Source organism: Lepidochelys olivacea (genome assembly GCF_965140295.1).
Source record: "Lepidochelys olivacea isolate rLepOli2 genome assembly, chromosome: 7".
Lineage (NCBI taxonomy): Eukaryota > Metazoa > Chordata > Testudines > Cheloniidae > Lepidochelys > Lepidochelys olivacea.
In genome coordinates, this window is record NC_140417.1 from 76023610 (window position 1) to 76045109 (window position 21500).

At 37.9% G+C, this 21500-nt stretch overlaps 1 protein-coding gene across 1 annotated transcript in view; it reads left to right on the plus strand.

Moving 5' to 3' along the window:
* BICC1 (BicC family RNA binding protein 1) overlaps positions 1 to 21500 on the plus strand; it is a 227303-nt gene that overhangs the window by 104351 nt on the left and 101452 nt on the right. The window contains exon 3 of the mRNA XM_084633781.1: positions 19003 to 19072. Coding sequence (XP_084489907.1) covers positions 19003 to 19072 — 70 coding nt within the window. The remainder of the gene's footprint in view (positions 1 to 19002; positions 19073 to 21500) is intronic.

Below are 21500 nucleotides of genomic sequence, written 5' to 3' on the forward strand. Positions count from 1 at the left end.
TTGGGATGAACATTTTATAATCTGAAAGTTTGTATTCAAGTTGTGTAAGCAACCTGTTTGATATCTTTTTGATTTTAATATAGAAAGTAAGTTAACTTTGTGACACATGATCAGTCCAATAATTGTTGATGATTCCAGTTATTGCCCGGTATTTAATCAGTTTCACTATCTAGTTTAGACCAATATAATCTCTTCTTAATCCCTGGTAATATAACTGAGCTCTGAATGAATGCCACAGTTTTGAGAAAATTTGACGTAGCAAAGATTCTGGTTTTCTTTGTGTTGTGTGTGACTATCACACTATATTTCTCTTTGCCTATATACCCTGATCTTGTTAGTAGACATTTTTAAGGATTATGGTGATTGATGCCCTTAAAAAATAAGTACTATATAAAACACCTGCTTTGGTTAATTTTATGATCTGCCTATTTTTATTCTTGCAACTCATGAGTCTGTCTAATATTTTTAATTAAAAGCCATGGATATAGGTTCACTTTCTTTGCTGCATTTCCCATTTTTTACTCTATTTTTAAATCAGAACTATAACCAGTTTAAACAATGTAGTGAAACTTGGTTGTCTTTCATTATCATTTCCGTAAGTACTGCTATATCGTGCCCTGAAATATCACATTGTAACTACTCCCATAAAACAAATGGCAGATATCCCAAATTACATAGAAAAAAATTACCCCCCTTCATCATATTGACACTTTTTGCTTCAATAGTAGAATAAAGCTACTTTCATCAAGTCTCTTACATCAGTGCACTTTAAAATCGCTGGACTAAAAGTTCAGATTTTCAAAATGATAGTTTCTTATTTGTGGTGAGAAGTTTAGGGGAAAACATTCTCAGTATTTGCTTTGAATTCAATTAGAAATAGTATAGAAGTGCTCATCCTGAAAATGTTACACATTTTTAAATAATGGTTAACTTAAATACGTGGATGTGGATGAGCCAGGCATCTGAAAACTGTCAGTTTAACATGCCATGGGCATTGTGTTTGTAGAATTTAAAATGGATAAGTAACTTATTTTAGTATGCACACAAGCCAAATGGTCTGATTGAAGAAAATCTGTGTCTGGCTTCTACAATACTGAAGCAAACGCTTTGCCTCAAAAGTATTCAGAAAGCATTATTTTAAAGCTATGCTAATATTCATTCGTGTTCATATCAAAGGCCATATAGAGTAGCCTGTAGCTTATTTAAATATTGTCCTTCACATAGATTGAGATTTAAAAAAAAAAAATCCTAGATACCGTAGACCCTCAGAGTTACAAACACCTCAGGAGTCGAGATTGTTCATAACTCTGAAGTGTTTGTGACGCTGAACAAAATGTTATGGTTGTTCTTTCAAAAGTTTACAACGGTATATAGACTTAGTCCAGCTTTGAAACATTACTATACAGAAACAAAATGTTGCTTTTAACCATCTTAATTTAAATGAAACCAGAACAGAGTGAGTGTCCTTACCTTGTCAAACCTTAGTTTTTAAACTTTCCCTTTATTTTTTTTTAGTTTACATTTAACACAGTACTGTGTTGTACTTGCTTATTTCTTTTTGGTTTCTGCTCCTGCCTGATTGTGTACTTCAATTCCAAATGAGGTGTGTGGTTGACCGGTCAGTTAGTAAATGTGGTGTTTGTAACTCTGAGCTTCTACTGTATTCGTGTATAAATTCCTCACAAACCAGTAGTTTCATAGTTACATGCAGTTAAAGGCCAGAAGGGACCATTAGGGTATCTCGTCTGCCTTGTATACACAGGCCACTAAATTGCATCCTGATACCCTTATACTGAGCCCAAAGGCTTTAGTTAGACTAAAACATTGCAGTCCTCAGAAGACTGAATTCAGTGCCACAGGTTGAGGGCAAGGGAGACCAAGGTGTATTAACTCCTTAAGCCCCTGCAGTGGCAAGGAATTGATTAGGGGAGATGTTGCCCTGATTCCAGCCAGTGAACCACACGCCTTGCTACAGAGGAATTCACAAAACCCCAAAGGCCCCTGCAATTCTGTCCTGGGGGGGAATTTCTTCTTGACCTAATTGGAGGTCAGTGTGACCCTCAGCACGTGAACAAGAGACACCAACCAGGAATTAAGAAAGAGGATTATCTGTAATACTGTGTCCAACCGTTGCCAGTCTGACACTTCAGGGAAAGGGGTTGAGGGGAAAGCACTCTAGACAACATTAAGAAAATTGTACCTCAGGGCAAAAATTTCTTTCTGACTCCTGCAGGCTGAAGCCCTTAAGCATGAGGTTTGATTATAGTCTTTATCTTAATTCAGCGCTGCTACTGTTATGAACGTGTTGAGGACAATGCAGGCAATCTTGTTCTCCCTATGGCCCATGAAGGAAGGGAATGAACAGAGGGATTCATAGTTTGGTATGCATCACAATTAAGTATAACTTGGGAAATAAGACCTCAACCCTGCAAGACATGCATTCATACGGCCCTTGCACCTGAGTGAAACCCCATCTTCATTAGTGCCCTATATGTGATGCAGAGGTCTTCCTGCAGAGGCATTTGCAGAATTGGGAGCTAAATCTTTTCTCTTGTGTCTAAGGCTTTGTAGAGTGTCTCAAGAATTTTCATAGAACTTCAAGTGATACAGCAGCTTATTTGCTAATCCAATGGAGCTTGAATAAAGATTGGACAATATTTATCTAAGATGATTTCCTGGATTATGTTGGGGTATGTGGGGGGCATCTGGGAAAAGCTGGATCTTTGTCATAAAGTTAACTCTTTCTGTGGGTCATTGCTTTAAAAATTTTATCAGAGGATCATTGGATCCACACTTTTATATTTTATAATGTAACACTTAACTTGTGCTTTGTCACTCTGCCTTTTCACCATTTGGGAGATTGTATGTTTCTTCTACACAAAAGCATTAATTTGTAAATTTGGTTCAGCTTTGCAAAGTTTGGGGATGCTTTGGGACCACCTAGTATAACTGATGCTTAGAACTCTGAATTTTCTTTCCCTAGAGAGACAAAATAATACTTAAAATGTGGAGGCAAACACTTTATGCTGCAGATAAAACACCTCTAATATGGGTTTATAATGTAACTATAAAATGGTGATTTTATTATGGTGATTATACATGGCTACAATAACATCACATTTCCTATATCAAATGGAGGTATTCAGCACTTTCACTGATAAAAAATGGCTTTCTTCTGTTTTAGGAGTTGCAGATCATCTGTATTCCTCTGGTGAGGGTCGTGGAGAGATGGTGTGTGTAAAAGATAAAATAGCAGTGCTTTTCTCTTTAGAATTAGCTTGTTTGTGATCTTTGCAGAATAAATATAACTCACATTGCCCCCAAATGACTTGCTGAAATATGTAGAATTATCACAGTAAAACTAAATGGGCATTTGGTTGCTTGTGAAAATAATCTTCCTTGTAAAGTTATTTAAAGCACCTTTTAAGCAAAGAAAAATATAAAACGATATTCATGTGGAGGGCTATAAGAAGAGCTGTGCAAAACATTACTAAAGAAACTCAAGTCAACTTAGGTTTGAAATGGGAGTTCACTTACTGACCCTAAAACTCAGGCCAGTTTTATAAAAAGAACACAGATTTGGGCTGAGTTCTGGACTGAGTTTTACTGGCTCCTCTGTAATTCTTACATTTATATTTCCCCACCAGATCTCAGAATCTTTGTTCTCATACCACTGATGTGGCTTCTCAAACACCAGGTCTCTTCAGGTGGCACTGAGTGGTTGTCCCTCCTTCCCATGTACTGTATTTAAAGTGGTTGCTGCCCTATCTCCAATGTAGGTAAAAAGGTTTTGGGGTGAGTTGAAGATCCTCTTCCCCTGATACTTTAGCAGTGAGGAGAGGACACTTCTGCTCCTATTACCCAGGCCTGACTATACTGATTGTATGTCCCATGACGATCTTGGTTTGTAGCTAGGGAACTCACATTTTTTGGAATGTCTGTCGTGTGCTTTTTAGGGTGGTGGATGACAGTGGGAACAGGAGTTGTTGTTCTTTCTGCTTTACAATAGGAGCAGGTTATGCCTTGCAGATCCAAAGCATAAAACTTTCCTTCATTTTGGATGGAGCCTTAGCTATTACAGGTAGATATCCATCCTCAAAATTAAATATGTGGAGGGTAGGTTACTAAAGACTCCTTGAGAAAGGAAGGAAAATGTGTGCTTCTATATTTTTGATGACTGACTAATTTGGAGGAAAAACCCTGAAGGAGGCTTGATAGTGACTGGTTTGCTGATTTAAAGGCCCCAGGGCCTTTGAATCACCCTCGGAGCTACCAGCTGCAGAACCAGCCGGGAGCCTTGGGGCTCAGGAGCGATTTAAAGGACCCAGGGCTCCAGTCGCTGGTTTTAGATTTGGAATTGCCAGATACCCATTTTCCCCACCTCCAATCCATCCAAAATTCCTCTGAAAAATAATTTCTTACCTAGCACTGTGACTGTATTCAGCCTGCCCTACAGTCTCTCCATTGCCTCTTCTGTCTCTAGCATAAAAACTCAAGCTCATGATTTTGTCCTTTAAAATTCGTCCACAACTTGACTCACTCCTGGCTCTCTGGCTTTGTCTCCTTTTATTCCCCTCTCTTCCCAAGATCTTTCTTCAAACCAATCTGTCTGTTTGCCCCTTCTGCATCCTTTCCTCACATTGGTCTAGTATTTCCTTCTTTATCTTCCACTGTAAATCTCCCAATCCTCCTTACATCCTTTCTCAAAACCTACTACCTCTAATTTAGAAGATGGAAACCGAGGAGGGAGCCTAGCCTACAACATGGCCAGCTAACATGGCTTCAGGCATGTTTGCTTCCATCTTGCCAGGGCTTTTCAGTCATTCAGTGGTATTAAGCTGATGGCAGTAACGCGATGGACAAACAAGAAACCCTTTCACCCATGAAGACAAGACTTACCCATACCACTCTGGGTAGAAGGGGCAGATGTTTAGGTTTGGGGTGAAGTCTGGGCTCTAGGACCCTCCCCTCTCACAGGATTTTATAGCTTCAGCCCAAGCCCGAATGTCTATGCTGCCATTAAACAGCCCCTGAGCCTGAGCCCTAGTCAGCTGGCATGGGCCTGCTGGGGGTTTTTAATTGCAGTGTAGACATATCTCAAAATAAAATACAGGTTAAATCAGTTCAGCTTACTTGGACTAAACATTTTTATACAGCAGTGTAAAGACACAACATTGCAGCCAAGTCTTGAGGGCTTTAAGGGAAAATAATAGAATTATTTTTAATTATTGATTTTTAGAGATGTGAAATATGCAGATACCGTAGGAGCGGTACTGCAGTTACACACAGATATGTATAAAGAGAGAATACAAAAATGCATTGTAATCAAAAAACATTTAATTTATATGTAGACCCATTTATTGGGATGTAAGGAAAACAAATGGGTTCATTTTAACAGTAGAGAGGGGTAAATAAAAATGGTACAAGAATAAAGTAAGGTGGTTGATAGCTTACTATAAACATGAAAAGTTACTTTACAATCAAAAGCATATTGGCAAGTTGGCAGACAACTGAATATATAAATGTCCTTTCAAAATTGCCAATAGTTGCTAGGTGAACTAAACAAATATTTCTTTACTGAAATAACGTAACCTTTAGTAACTGCTTTCTTAGTTTAAATTTTATGATTCTGGCATGAAATCGGATCAGCTCTAGTGTTTGAACTGAATGTTTAATATATTGTTGGATAAAATAGTTTAATAAGCAGAATTTGTGTTCTGTTCCACAAAGTTCTATGCTACGTATTTTTATTTTGTCACTAATGGATTGTTAAAAACTGAAACACAACTAAAAGCAAAATCCAAATCCCTCATCTTTAAAGGTGATTAAGACTAAGTGCTATAAAATCCACAGGCACCTGAATGTCCTAACTTCTATTTAGATGCTACGCCAAATTCTTAATTTGCATGATTTACCTTTTGATTCTTACTGCGTCCTCCTGTCAACATTCTACAATAGACAGCTGGTGATATCAGAAGCATTGCCAATCAGTGCTGGTATGAAGGATCTGCCTATGTGGAAACAGTTAAGTCAAATTTGGCTGATCTCTTAAGATAGTTTAATAGTGTGTAAACAATGTTAGGTGCACTCAGTATTGAATAAAATTTAATTGACTGTGAGGTTGGAGTGTTTGTAGTCATCGTTTTAATCACTTGGGTATTTTTACCATTAATTTTAAATCAGGCTGAGGTTTTGTAAAATGACTTTTTGCAATGTGTGATATTGTAATTTTAGATTATAAATGGATAATGAACTAAATTATAAATGTTGCTTTTTTAAAATTGCCACTCCAGGTAAGGTCTTACTAGAATTTTACAAAACTGTTAGGCATAAAACCAACCAACCAACCAAAAAAAAAACAAACAACCCACTACACAGCATTTCAGAAATAGGGTCTTTAATTTTCAAACAATTAAACAGGGATGCAACTTTACTCAGATGAATAGTCCTGTTGGGCTTAGAGTAGTGCTTAAATTAATTGTGTGCATTTTTTTGCAGCATAAGAAAAGCATGAGTATTTTTATTAAATATTTCTATGGTGTCATCTTTGTCATTTTGAAGCAAATTGCTTCAGTGTTAACAATGAAAATTTATTTAAATTTTCAATACTTTAATGGATTCATGTGAATTTTTACGCACATAGGTGAAAGTTTTGTTATGAGTTCCTAAGTCCATATTTAGGCACCTATGATTAATATTGTTAAAAGTACCACAGTGATTTAGGGGCACAAGTCACATTGGCTTCAAACTACAAATTCTGATGAAGTATTGCTTGATGAAAGTATTTCAGCTTTCTTTTGTTTATTTCACCATGTTGGAAGGTGGTGTTGGTTGCCAGTGTATTGTGGGCTATTTTGTGGCTATACTACAATAAGGCCATGTCTACACTACAAAATTATGTCAAACTAACTTATGTCAGTGTGCAGCCATTGCAGTTATTAAATTGTTTGTGTGTACACATTTGACTCCTTGTGTTGGCAGTGTACATCCTAACTAGGAGTGCTTGAATTGATTGTATTGTCAGTGTGAGGCATTGTGGGACAACTCCTGAAAGCCACTAACAATTGACATAAGCAACATCGTGTTGGTGCTGACATTGCGTCGACCTAATTTAATCAACTGTGACTCTATTCCACTCGGGGGGAGGGTTGTGTTATTAAATATGCATAGCATGGCACTTACGTTGGGGGGAGCCAAATTTAAGTGAAGACATTTCCGCAGCCAGGTCGAGACGATGGAGGTTGCATCAACCTAATCCTGTAGTGTAGACCAGGCCTAAGGAAGTTAATGAGGACCTGATCTTACCTTTTTCACCACAGATGAGCATTTGAAGTGTGAAACTTCATGCTATTTGGCCATGCTACAGTCATCACAGACATAGAAATAGTATTATATCATAGATTTCTCACCTGAGCTGTGGTGGTTGCCAAGAACATCCACCCTGCATCCATTTCTGTTGATGTTGATTGTTGATGTTCATTGATGTTGCTTTAGAACCACAGGTTATGACCATCCCCACATGAGTGGCATAAAAACCAATCAGCAGGGATATGAAGTATTTTATATGCAGGTATTATATGTTCTGTTCCATTCTCCTCCTGTTCTTACAGTTAGAAAGTTTTTTCTAAGATTTAATGTAAATCTGCTATGCTGTAGTTTGAACCCATTGGCAAGAGAACAACTTTTCTCCGTTTTTGATAAAAGCCTTTCAAGTATTTGAAGACTACTATCCTGTCTCCCCTTAATCTCCTCTTTTCCAAACTAAATATACCCAGTTCCTTCAGTCTTTGTTCCTATGGCTTGTGTTCCATCCCTTGGATCGTTGTTGTCACTCATCTCTGGAGCCTTTCCAGTTCCTCTACATCCTTTGTATACATTGTTGATCAAAATTGGTCACTGTGCTCCAGCAGAGGCTAACCAGCACCTACTAGGAATGCTTTGTTCATGACAAGTTTTAAATGTACCTTTTTGAAAGGAAAAAGATATAACTAATGAATCTTTGGACGTTTAACATGTATACAGGGAATTACAAATGTTAATAGTAAGAACCTTTGTTTTATTATACATATTGTGCCAAGCTATCTAAATAAAGTAGATTATTTGGTTGTATTTCTTCACCTACAAATGTTAATATGCACCTGTTTGATGACAGTGTTTCAGACTTGCATACAAAGACCTAATATTTAGGATAACAGTAAAATAACCCTTCCAGTAAAAGTATTTGTTTATGAAAAAACATAGTTGCCTAGTTTTTAAAGGCCATAAAGATGTCACTTATTGCTCTTTCCTACGCTGTTTTGCTGTTACTGGACTTTGGCTCTGCTGCTGATTTTCTATGTAATCTTATGCAAGTCTCTTAACTTCCTGTGTCTTAATAATTATATCAGTTGTACAAAGGGGTATGTTGGAATTATTGTGAAGCACTTGAATGAAAACTCTACGTAAATGGTGGTGGTATGAGCAGATAAGGACTTTATGAATGTAGAAATGGATTACCCTGAGAATAAATATCAACTATGCTAAAAAAAGGTTAATCTTTGTTAGAAAACACTACTGTTGGGAAGATACATGGGGGCCTCTTACCCACTTTGAAATGTCTCCCCTCTTCCTCCTCAAAACTGAAAAAGGCATTCTCTTTGGAGCCATGCTTCCATTGACCAGACCAGCAATTACATGGTGCGTAGATGCCAGTGTCCTTCCAGGAAGGGCCGGACAAAATAATCTTGGTGGTCAGTTGAACATGTAGACAATAGATGTATGGCTACATGCCCTGCAGATGTTTTAATAAAAAAAAATCTTTCCATTGAGGCGATGAATTTCAACAGATTGATAAATTTATATTTTTCTTTTAAAATAAAATGGTAAAGGGAAGATGAAGTTGAGGAATGGGGAAACCACTGCAGTATTTATTTCAGAGTCACGGAGCAGATATCTGGGAATCAGAAAGCACAGACTTGGATATTCTATCATAGGCTCATCAGGGATGAAGTTAGCTGCTTCCGCCGAGGTTGCATTATGTGGTTAAAATTGTTTCAGATCTTAGTTAGGACAGAGAGAGTGACAGAAACAGTGATTCATTACACAACTGGCTTTGATCAGTCTTGATGCAGGATTTTTCTGTTTTATGTTGTTTGGCCTAATGATTTGAGGTTTTTTTAAAAAAACCCTTTATTACTGAATTTTCCATAGTTAAAATACATATAATTGAAAGCATGAGAACTTTAGAGAAGATACATTTTCTCTGAATCCTTAATATCAGGAAACGGTGCAAGCCTATACTTGACAAAAGAATATTGAACAACATGTAATCCTGAAAAAAGAAAAGGAGTACTTGTGGCACCTTAGAGACTAACCAATTTATTTGAGCATAAGCTTTCGTGAGCTACAGCTCACTTCATAAGTAGCTCACGAAAGCTTATGCTCAAATAAATTGGTTAGTCTCTAAGGTGCCACAAGTACTCCTTTTCTTTTTGTGAATACAGACTAACACGGCTGTTACTCTGAAACCTGACATAATCCTGAATCAATGAACAAAGGATGAATGGAGATTAGGTTTAGCTACTGGAAACTCAGTAAAATATAGTTGGACTACTACACAAACCCCTATATTTTTTGCTCTTTCTGATTTGAACTTTTATACAGTTAATGTCCCAAGTAAGGGTATACCAAAATAAGTGATTGCCTTTCTTCAAACAACTGTGTATAGGATGTCTAGCTTGGTATGGTCTTACCTACCTAAACTTAAGAAACTGTGGGTTGTCCACCAAGAGTTCTAATAGGAATATTTTAGTGTCTAGTGGTGATTCATGTTTAGTAATCTTATTGAGACCCTGAACTTGTGTCTAATATAATTTATATATGGAGTAGATGTATATAATCATCTATGCCCACTCCAAATATGTGTGAGATTCTCTGTTGTTAAGCAGACATCCTCTCCTTTTTTCACTTTTTTGCATTTTCCTTTCTTTATAGAGATTTCTTTATAGAGATTTCTATAAAGAGATTTCTAAAGTGCTTAATCGCCACTGTTTGAGGCAATGTTCAGAGGACAGTAGTAATTCAGGGAGAGACCAGGTTAATTGAAAGGAAACAGTGGAAGTTGTATACAAAATATTTAGCAAATCAAATACTGTAATTTCAGTGAAACTACAATGTACTATTCTGATGGCTTTGTAAATTTTTCAATTCTGTCTTTTGCTTGTTTAGTAATATATTTTATTTTACTGTGTTTTTCTATATACTAAAGGTTTTTTTTTTGTTTTATGGATAAGATTTTAAAAAGTATTTAGTGTTTGAGGACTACATTTCTTGGGCTCCCAACTTAATATCTTTAAGGGGTCTGAGTTTTAGGTATCTCAAGATTACTAGTCACTTTTGTACATCTTGGCCAACAACTTTTTATTTCATCATTAAGTGCTGTCTAAATTTCTGCCAAGAATTTATTTAAATTTTCTTGAATTCTGCTGATTGCAACTAAAATTATAGGGCTATTAAGTAAAACTTCTTCTATTCTTTCTCAAAGTACTAGACTCTGTTATCCATCTGAACAAATCTGTGTTTCTTTGTTTTCTGAGCAGAAGATTTAAAGGCTCATCAGATTACGGTTAAATTTTCTAGCTTTTTGTGATCAATTCAGCTTTCTTAGCTTTCTTACTGATTCTGCTCACAGGAATGGAGTACAGTGTGGGAAATCCTCATGCTTGCAAAGAAATCAAGTGCTCTGTGATTATGGTTTGCACTGGTGTCAGTCAAGTTTAGGAACCAAATATAATAATTTTTCTTCAATGAGAAATGCAGTGAGTTACTTTCAATATATTTTTGGACCATCAACCTTGAGTTTTCCTTTAAGTAGTGGATGCTTTGCAGTAGCAGTTGAGTAGAGTGGAGTCTTGCAATGGTGGATTCTGCTTGTCAGTGTCCTATAATTCCCAACCTTTAAAAGAGAAAATGATCCTGGGACAATTCTGAGGAAGCTGGGCTCTGAGGCCTTCTTTGGGATGATGGGAAGGAAGAGGAAATCTTAGGTTTCAAATTTAGGAACATAGGAATTTCCATAACAGACCTGTGGTCCTTCTTATCCAGTAACCTGTCTTTGACAGTGGCCACCACCTGATACTCCAAAGGCAATGTGCAACAAACTCTGATGTGGGCAGTTATGGAGTAACCTGCCCATAATGAAAACTTCTTTCTAACCCCATTCCAATGCTGTCTTATATTCTGACAGATATATGAGGGTTTATATCTCTTCCAAACTTCTAGGGCAGGGGTTTTTTTTCCTTCATTCCTACTACTGTAACTCTAGATGTTCTTTTCAGCCTCATAAATGCAAAATACTGTTTTGAATCCTGCTGAGTTCCCAGTCTCAGTGACATATTGGTGTAATAACTTCCAAGGGCTGTCTGCCGTGGCTTTTTTTGTTTTTGTGTTTTTTTTAAAAAACGTTCTTTTATCAGTTTTAAATTTGTGGCCTTTCAATTTCATGAAATGTTCCCTTATTTCTTATGTTCGCAAGAAGGATAAGATTTTGTCATGCAGATCACAGATTCTGTGACTTTCAGAAACCTCCATGGCACCCTGGGGTATTGGGGGCCCCACAGCTCTCAGCTGCCAGGGTTGTCGTCACAGACTCACAGGATCCATGCTCTCTCTGCTCCACTTGGTCCCTGGGAGTTAGCCCCCTCTGATGTGACAGCCCTCCCCCATGGTTGCTCTAGCTCTTTGGAGTTATGCCCTTTGGCCCCTCCACCTTCTGGGGCTGCACCTCTGAGCCTGCAGCACACCTGTCTCTCTCCGTAAGCCCCCTCAGGGAGTCTACGTGCTCTGGACTCCCAGGGCCTCAACACCCCGAGGGAGTAATGAAACCCCTGACGCTCAGCCAGTGTAAAATGTAAGGGCTTATTGTATGTTTGAACACAGCACAGGAAGTTCTCAGGGCCTCAAGCATAGAAAGTCTCAGAACCCTCCATCTGGGTCTGTCCAGCATCCAGGTGGGCTCAGGCACCTCTTTGTCCTCAGTCCAGAGGTATCCTTCTTCCAGCCGACCAGGTTTTCTATTATCTGTTCCATCCCCTGGTGAAGCCCCATCCAATCAATCAATTCTTACACTGTCCTGAAGAAAACCACTTTCCTGGTTTATTTGGCATAATAATTGATCATCTGACAGGCAAGAAATCTAAGCAGAGCTGTAGCCCTGCAACCAAATTGCCTGCAGCCTGCACAATTACCCTGCTTGGGGCTCAGACAGTTTTCCAATTTACATAATTCGGATAAGCAGGAATCCTCTTCCCCTACCCACACTTTTCCAAAACAATTCATCTTTGTAGTAAGTGGGTGAAACACCCATTGACCTCTCTAGAGTTGCACTTGCTTACACAAGTATTGAATTTGACCCTATATGTTTAGTAATTTAAATACTTGTGTAATTAAAATGCAAGTAAATACCCATATTATGTATTACTTGCCCGTGTTTGGCTGATCTGGTTAAATTAGAAATCTATTCCTGCTTCTCTCTTGCTTGTTTTCAGCGTAGTGTGCAGCTCTATATTGATCCCTGCCCAATAAAAGCCTTCCATTGCCACATCCATCAGCCTCTCCCGAGGACAGTCCTGCACCAGCATTAACTTCCTGGACACAACAATCAGCTTCAGCAGTGTTCTCATGCCTAAGTGCTCCAATAACAACTATGTGGGTGAAACCTGACAATCACTGTGCTCCCAAATGAACTCTCACACAAAAATAAAACAAAAATACAATATCACCCAGCGGCAAACACTTTTTACAAAGTGGTCACTCCATATTTAACTTCTCAAGCCTTATCCTCACAGGGAACCTGCACAACACCTTCCAAAGATGAGTCTGATACCTTAGATTCATAACTTTGCATAATAAACGGTAAAAATCCTGATCTTACGAAAGACACTGGATCTATGGTTTATTACAACAATCTGTAACCTACTAACCCCTCTTTTTTTTGGTCCTGTGACTGCAGAGGTGTTAACTGGCCACTTAACTTTGAATGATCCCTTAGAACGTGTTAAATATTTATGCTAAATAATCTGTTCCACCCTGTTTTAGCTGTGACTTTCCAAGACCAGAAGAAAAACTGTGCCACTCAAAAGCTTGTCTCCTTCACTAGTAGAAGCAGTCCAATAAAAGATATTACCTCAACCACCTTGTCTTTTGATTGCCACATGCGACTGAGCTTTTGTGGATTGCTTCTCAGTTTGTTTCAGAAAAAAGTATCACTAGATGGCTAGCATTTTAGCTTCTAAAATATGAGACAACCATGAAACCAAAACAAAAGAATGTAATGTAAGAGGCAGAATTTCACTATGGCATAATTCTAGGATCAGTCTGAATTTAACTACTTTATGCTTGATAAATAGTAAATCTTCATCTTTCCTTTTTCTAAAATTCTGTAAGGCTCTTGCAGTTCTATTATAGAATTCAGTTAAAAGAAATTAAAGCAAAAGAACATAAAATATGTAACGTTCATAATTTGTTTTTATGCAACCTCAGTTTCACTCTCCAGATTGTAAGAACTAAATTGTACTAAAGTAGGTGACTGGTGTATGTGTTTGAAATTTACTTTTGATTACAGGATGATTACATCAAGAAATGTAATTTAAATTCTTTTAAAGCTGATTGTTAGGAGTAACCCACAGTCATTTCTGGAAAGAAACGAATGAAAACAGGAAGCTTTTTAGGTAGTAAAAATAGTTCACAAGACTAAAATAAATATGAAACTGAACGAGTGTATTGCTGCAAAAACGAAGAAAGAGATAAAACTGTACAATAAATAAGCATGTTCCTTGGTGTGTAGTTGGGGCCTTGGGCTGCCCCCAGTAGTAGGGTGTGGCCTGAGGGTGTCCTTCTGGTATCCGCTCCAGCTGCGACCAGGGTTGTTTCTCTCTTCTCCTGCCACCCGTTTTGTTCCGGTGTGCCCTGCCTCTCTGGCCGATCTGGGACTGCTCGTATTGATCAGCATAAGAAGCAAGACTTTCTGCTGAGTCCATTTTTTTATCCCATAAACACTGTTTTATTTCTTCCCTGTACATATTCAGGAATTGCTCCTGAGCTATCAAATTACACATTCCCTCAAAGCTAGTTTACACCCCTTCCTTTGACCCATTTATCTAACAGACCCTTCATCTGGTTTAGATAAGCCACATTACTTAGTCCAGGTCCTCTCTTAAGGGCTCTAAATTTTACTCTGTAAGTTTCAGGTGAAGTTTCTGAAATTGCTTTAAAACCAAATCCTTGAATTTATTATAGTCAGAAGTCTTATCAATAGGCATCTTATTGAATATGTTCAGAGCTCTTCCAGTCAATTTTGCTATCAATGTGGTCATCTTGTGAGCTTCAGGAATTTTTTGGAGTGTGCACAGTCTCTCAAAGGTGAGAAAATATTCAGCAATATCACTGGATTCATCATACTGTGGACATAGTCACTCCCATTTGTAGATTGTTGGGTAAGGATTGTTAGGGTTATCCGATATATTCTGCTGAGCCTTTGCTCTCTTTATCACCAGTGTATGCTTCCACTCTTTTTTTCCTTTGCCTCCATAGCTCTCCTGTGGGCAGCCTCTAGGGCTTTTTCTGCCTCGTTTGCTGCCTCCAGTCTGGTTAACTCCAGTTTGTGTTGTCCCTTGGTTTCTGTCATCTTAGCCTCTCTGTTTTTAACTAACTTTACACCTGAGAATTAGAAAGAAAACCACAAAAGAAACAAACAAAAAACCTGGCTTGTAAAATTTTGCTGTGCTGTAATCTGATACCTGTGTTCTCTGATAGCTATTCTCGGCCTACAGAAAAATCCTTTTAAAAAACCTCTGTCTCCAGGCAAATAGACAGAAAAAGCCTCCAGCTGCTGTTAGCTTAAAAAATCAAACAAACAAAAACCTCTTCAGGTCTGTGAAAAACTTGTGAATTTCCCTGCAGGAGGTTAACTACTCTGCCTTTAGGTAGAGAAAACTCCAGCTCAAAAAAGAAAGATCCCTTTTGTTATGCCTACTGCTCTGTCCCCCCAGGCAGAGACATAGAATTTACAAAACCTTTTAAAATCCTGCTGTGCTTCCAGTTCAAAATAAATCTCAAAATGATCCCACTGCTCTGCCACCATGTCAGGGTTCCTTCCCCACTCTGAACTCTAGGGTACAGACGTGGGGACCTGCATGAAAGACCCCCTAAGCTTTTTCCTACCAGCTTAAGTTAAAAACTTCCCAAGGTACAAACTTTGCCTTGTCCTTGGACTCTATGCTGCCACCACCAAGCTTGTTAAACAAAGAACAGGGAAAGAGCCCACTTGGAGAAGTCTTCCCCCCCAAACCCTACACCCCCTCTCTTGGGGAAGGCTTGATAAAAATCTCACCAATTTGTATAGGTGAACACAGACCCAAACCCTTGGATCTTAAGAAGAATGAAAAAGCAGTCACGTTCTTAAAAGAAGAATTTTAATTAAAGAAAAGGTAAAAGAATCACCTCTGTAAAATCAGGATGGTAAATACCTTACAGGGTAATCAGATTCAAAACATAGAGGATCCCTCTAGGCAAAACCTTTAAGTTACAAAAAGACACAAAAACAGGAATATACATTCCATTCAGCACAGCCTATTTTACCAGCCATTAAACAAAAGAAAATCTAATTAATTTCTAGCTAGATTACTTACTAACCTTTTACAGGAGCTCTGAGCTGCATTCCTGATCTGTTCCCAGCAAAAGCATCACACAGACAGACCGACCCTTTGCTTCGCGTGCCCCCCACCCTCAAGCATGGAAAATATCTTGTCGTCTCATTGGTCATTTTGGTCAGGTGCCAGCGAGGTTATCTTAGCTTCTTAACCCATTACAGGTGAAAGGGTTTTGCCTCTGGCCAGGAGGGATTTAAAGGTGGTTACCCTTCCCTTTATAGTTATGACAGTCTGACATAAAGATATACAGGGATTTTCCTCCTGATATTGTTCCAAACACAGGATTCCAAATTTTTATTGAGAAGACAAGGGAATAGTGGTGTGTAGCGTTTATTCCAATGAGTTTTTTTCTCCCACTGGCAGCCACTTGTATAGCTGATCTTTCTCTTTAGCATCCCACCCTCCTTGTTTTAGTGTCTTTTTAACTCTTTCCTCCCAGCTAATCATATATAGTGAAAACAAGAATAAACTTATCAAAGAAAGATTCAAGAGATAGTGAGTAATAGTATTGGAAACAAATACTATAAAATCATAACAGGCTTGCTAGAGACTAAACTAAAGAGGTTTCTCACCCAAAACTGTTTCCAGTGTTTTCGACCAAGCCTGGCTGAGATCCCACTTTCATGAAGCAAATCCGATGTCCATTCACTACCTAAGTGAGGGATGCCCATGTCGTCTTTGCCTCCCAAATATAATCGAAGAAATTTTTGAAGTTTACCTCTTCCCTCCTCCCCCCCGTGTTTTTCTTCTTGTTAAATTCTTTCTGAACTATTTTTTTGTAATCTCTCATTTGCTTTCAGTTCAGACCATTGATAGAACCATTGTGAATGAGAACACTCAATTTACATGTAAACAGATAGATGGATAAACGTACTGTGTCTGACAGAAAACCTATTTTTGCTGGTGACCAACCTCCCGATACAGATTTAAAAAACATATACTGACTCCTTACATACATTTCACAGTGATATTGGATGACCGATGTGATGCCAGCTTTTGTTTGAGACCTCACATAACATTCTTAGGTGAACCAGAATGTACATACCAGATTAAGGAAATTCCTATAACCACTCTACACCCCCTTGCCAGTTGGCATTATGAGGTTCTTGCATCACAGTGGTCATGGGCTCCAGTTTCCTGAAATAACTCATCTAAGGGACTGAAAAATGAATTTATTAATAAACTTTTCTGATTTTTTTTGTTGTGATGAGTAAAGTTCTCCTTCCTCCTTGCCCCCCAAAAGCACAGGGCTTGGCCATCACTGTCTGTATGGAGGCCTTTTGTCTCTACATTGACTCCGAGTTAAGCGGCTTTAACATTGTCTGCAGTGCAGCTGTGCTGTCAGAGGCTCCCATGATGGTCGCTCTCTGCAGAGCCCTCCGTTGGTAGACAGGGACACTGAACAGAACTCATATAAGTTAGTGCTGATTTGCCTTTGAAGAGAAGGTGGCAGAATGTGGTTGGCCTTTCTAGACTCTCTTCGGCTTCAGATCCCGAATTTTATCGTCCGTCTAGAGAATGGCTTCCACTAGATCGGGAGGGACTGGAAGAGCATAGCACAGTATCATTGTTTCCCCTTCTCTACTTGAGTAGACTTGCCTATGTTTTTAAAGGGTCTGCTAGTTCATTTTTTTTTAAACTTGTACATTCTTTGGTAGTTCCAAAAGTGATGACCACTTCAAATAATGAGTGAGATTTCAAACAACTGAAATTTCAAATGGCTATGTGCTTCAGTCTTTCCTTTGTGGAGTGAAATGCATACACATGAAGTCAATGTGAGTGAGAGTTTTGGTTGATCTATAACTCAGATTTTTTACCAGCGGATTTCTTCACATCTGGACTGGAGTCTGCTCAGAAATATGTATATATTCCTGATAGAATTTCACTCTGTTGGAAATGTCGTCCTCCAGCTGAATTTTATTATCCCATAGTTGCTGAAACACATACAAAGTGTAGTACAGTGAGTCCTGGCTAACATCTTCACTTTTTCCATATGGTGTGCTAATCTAGAAATTGTGACTGTAGAGGAATTCTATTATTGATTTGGGCAGCAGAGAGTATACACTTAGGAATTCTTAAATTAGTGTGTCTGTCCTGGACGTGACTACTATTCGGAACCAATGAATGTTGGAATGTTTTCTGGTTCTCTTAATATATTAGTTTTCCTTTTTGCAGTGGTCTGGTTATTTATTTTGGGAATTTAATTTATATATATATATTCATTGTGGACAATGCCAAGATTGATTCAGTTGTACTGTTTGGCATTTTTTTTCCAATTGCTGATTGGAATTTTTTCTTGTCAAAACATCTTGCTCAATAAATAAGTACTTTAAAAAATTCTTTTTGTATAAAAAAGTATTCAAACCACTTACTGTAAAGTTGCATTGTTTGAGTTATAAAAATATTTCTATTAGTATAATTGAAAAGAAAGCCATTAAAACCATATGAAATATTACATATTATTAAATAGTAAGACATGAGAGCACAATAGCAAATCACTTACTGAACAATACATAGCCTAATCCTCTACTGGAGTAAATTGATGTTGTTCCTTTGAAGTGAGTGCAGTCACATCAGATGAGGATGTGGCCCAAAGAATTGGAATTTTTTTGCAAGATAACTTGTATTTTTCTGTTAATGTTCAGTGTGTGAACATTTTATAGGCAAGTTGCATGCCACATCAGCTGACTTCAGAAAAATAGGAATTCTAGCACTTTAAAAGGATGCATGAGCTACTAAATCCAATACGCAAAAGATTTTTTTGGACTATAAACTGTTCTAGGGATAAAATTTCTTCTTCAAATTTAAAATAACTAATGAATAGTGAAACAAACTTAGGCAATATATTCTGAATGCAAGCAGAAGTAATTTAGTCTTTAAGCATTCAAAATGAGCCTGATAAAATGTAAAAATATTTTTATACTTGAATGAAGAAAATAGATTTTTTTCATTTAATTTTAAAGCCAAGAAATTGTCACTATGGGCCTGATCAAACTCCCACTGAAGTCAGTGGGGTCATTCTTTTGACTCCAATGGCAGCTGGATGAGGCCACTGAAGTGTGACTTCCTTGATTCCTACTTCCAACCTTTTAGGCTGTCTTGAATCACGAGACATCCACCTCCTGTCCTCACAAACACACAAACCCTCCTCAGAATACCCTTATAATTAACTATACTTTTCAAATGTATTTACTAGGGCATGTGTAAAAAAGATGAATATGATCTAACCAAAAAAGGAACACTAGAGGATACATACAGAATGATGGGGGGAAAGTTGCATTTTAAATTAACTTTATTTTTTTTCTTCTTTTAATAGATTATGGAAGAAACAAACACACAGATTGCTTGGCCATCCAAGCTGAAGATTGGCGCAAAGTCAAAAAAAGGTATATTTGCTTGTTTTACTTTCATATTTTAAAAAGATTGAAATTTTTTTTGTGAAAGACAGCACTGAAGTAACAGCATTTAATTTAATCACAGATGAGGTGATTTCTTATAATATTTTTATTTTTTTTGGGTAAGTGTTGATTCTCTACTCATTTGAATTGTCTTGTATGCTTTAGAAGTTTAGCTGACATTGTGTAGCAATCTATTTTAAATTACAAAGTAGTCTAGAACTCTAAATGTGTTCAAAGCTTTTGACTGGCTGTCAATGTAATCATGGCTATGTCTACAAATTTAGACAAAGTTGTAAAGTCCAAATTAATACAATATAAGCAGTGTGACTGTTTTTTTATGGAACTGGATACTGATTGTGTTTAAGATCAGTAGTTCAAGGAATCAAACTGTTGTCGGAATGATGAGTGTGTGTGTCACCTGATTTCTTATTGAAGCAATACTTGAATTAAAACTCTTTCACAGTGCTGAGGGTATTTTGGTTGACACTGGTGCACAGATGAAGATAAACATGAGAAAGCCAAGATGGATTGTCCGTAAATCTATTTGAAATGTAAAGGAAATATTTGTCAAAAGGAAGAATAAGAATATCCAGATGGACTTTTTCAGTGTTGCAAACAATTAGTTAAACATAAAATAACCACAAAAAGCAATTGATGGTGGCAAAGTAGAAGATATCAGAAAATGGAGTTAGGCACTCACACTTGCAAACTTCTTAAAATCTCTGATACATGGTAGACTCTTAAACTTTCATTTCATAAACCAAAATGGTCATATTACCTTAACCTTTTAAACAGGGGAAGAACTCATGAGAGAACGAAAAGGTCTGTTCATAATTGTGCAGGCTCTATTTTTTTACGAGCCAGAGAGACCCAGCCTAAGAGAGTTTTTCCCCTTTCCCCATATGCTGCCTGGAGACAGAAAGCACATCTATGTGTTTAGAAATGCATACTGCTTGAGGAAAGAATAGCTAGATAGAAAGCATAAGGGAGAAATTTATTTAGTGGTAGTCAGACAGGTGAGGATCACATAGGTAGGAAAAGAATGCTTACAATCAGTGGTAAAAAGCAAAGTCTCCATGAAGACCTGTTCTCCACCTGGATCCTGCTATAGCCTGAGCTGTAAACAAGAAGGGAGAGAGGGAGTTCTTATAACAGAATTAAAAAAAAAAAAAAGTAAAGGGAAAGCAGTACGTGTAATACTGTTTGGATTTTAATAAAATATTTGATATTGGGTCATATCTTATGAAGTCTTTCATGCAAAATTAATTCATATCTGCTTGGATAGCCACACCGTTATGTGGAAATCTGGCTGAAAGCCATAAACAAAGGATAGAGCAATAGCAGTGTATTGAGTTCTGGGTTGTGTTTGGGGTTGTCATGGTTACCAAGCTAACTGCACTGCTGTCCCTTCTTGGGGTGGAGCCCTACAGGTATTATGTATCAGGCCCTTTACCTGTCTGGGTGGAATTCTGCAATTCACCCATTTTCAAACTAGGACCTGGGTACAGTCTCCTGGCTACCAACTGTAACAATTCCATAAGTGTAACGGGTTAGACCCTGCAAGCGTTTCTCTTCAGGAGCCTGTAATAGCATACATTTGCAGTGAGACGGAAACAGTTTCTTCAAAACAAAGCCTGATTTATTTTGCACAACAGGTAGGTTCACAGTGCTTTGAGGAGTTGATTCTAAAATAAGCACACATGCTTCCTTACCTAAGCGTAACCTCTCCATCCACAGACATCTCAGGCATATCAGGCTTATTCTCCATCTCTGAGTTGGGAGGAACATCCTAAGATGCTTCCGCCTTGTCCCTAATCTCTGAATGTTTGACTCTCAGCCTTTTCACTCTCGCCTCCTGGCCAGCAACTCTCAGCTTACCCCAAATTCTCCTTTTTCTAAGGTCTGTGAGCCTTTTGAGTTTTTTCATCCCAGGCTTAGTAAAGAACAAAAAGTCCTTGCTGCCTTGATGGGAGCCAGGTACCATATATTCTCTCACCAGTTGATGGTCCAGTTATTTTAACTCCGTTGAAGCTGGGTAACTGAGAGGCTGTCATATCTGTGTCATTGCGCCTTTCCTGCATGGCTGCTCAACAACCCCTTTACAACTTTGATTTAGCTCTCTTCATTCATATAGGGTAATATCACACAATCGAACAGGGAAACAGTCACAGATAATAGCCATACGAAATAATAACATGGGGAACAGTGCTAAGTGTAGGTGACTTGAACATCTTGATTAATGAACTAGGAGAAGAAATAAAATGTACATTAATGAAGTTTGCTTATGACATTAAATTCGAAGTAAGGTTGAATGCCATTGAGAGAAGAGAAATACAAAGGGTCATAGAGATTAGAAACATGAGCAGAAAATAACAATGAAATCTAGCTTGGAAAAATGCAAACTAATACAACTGAG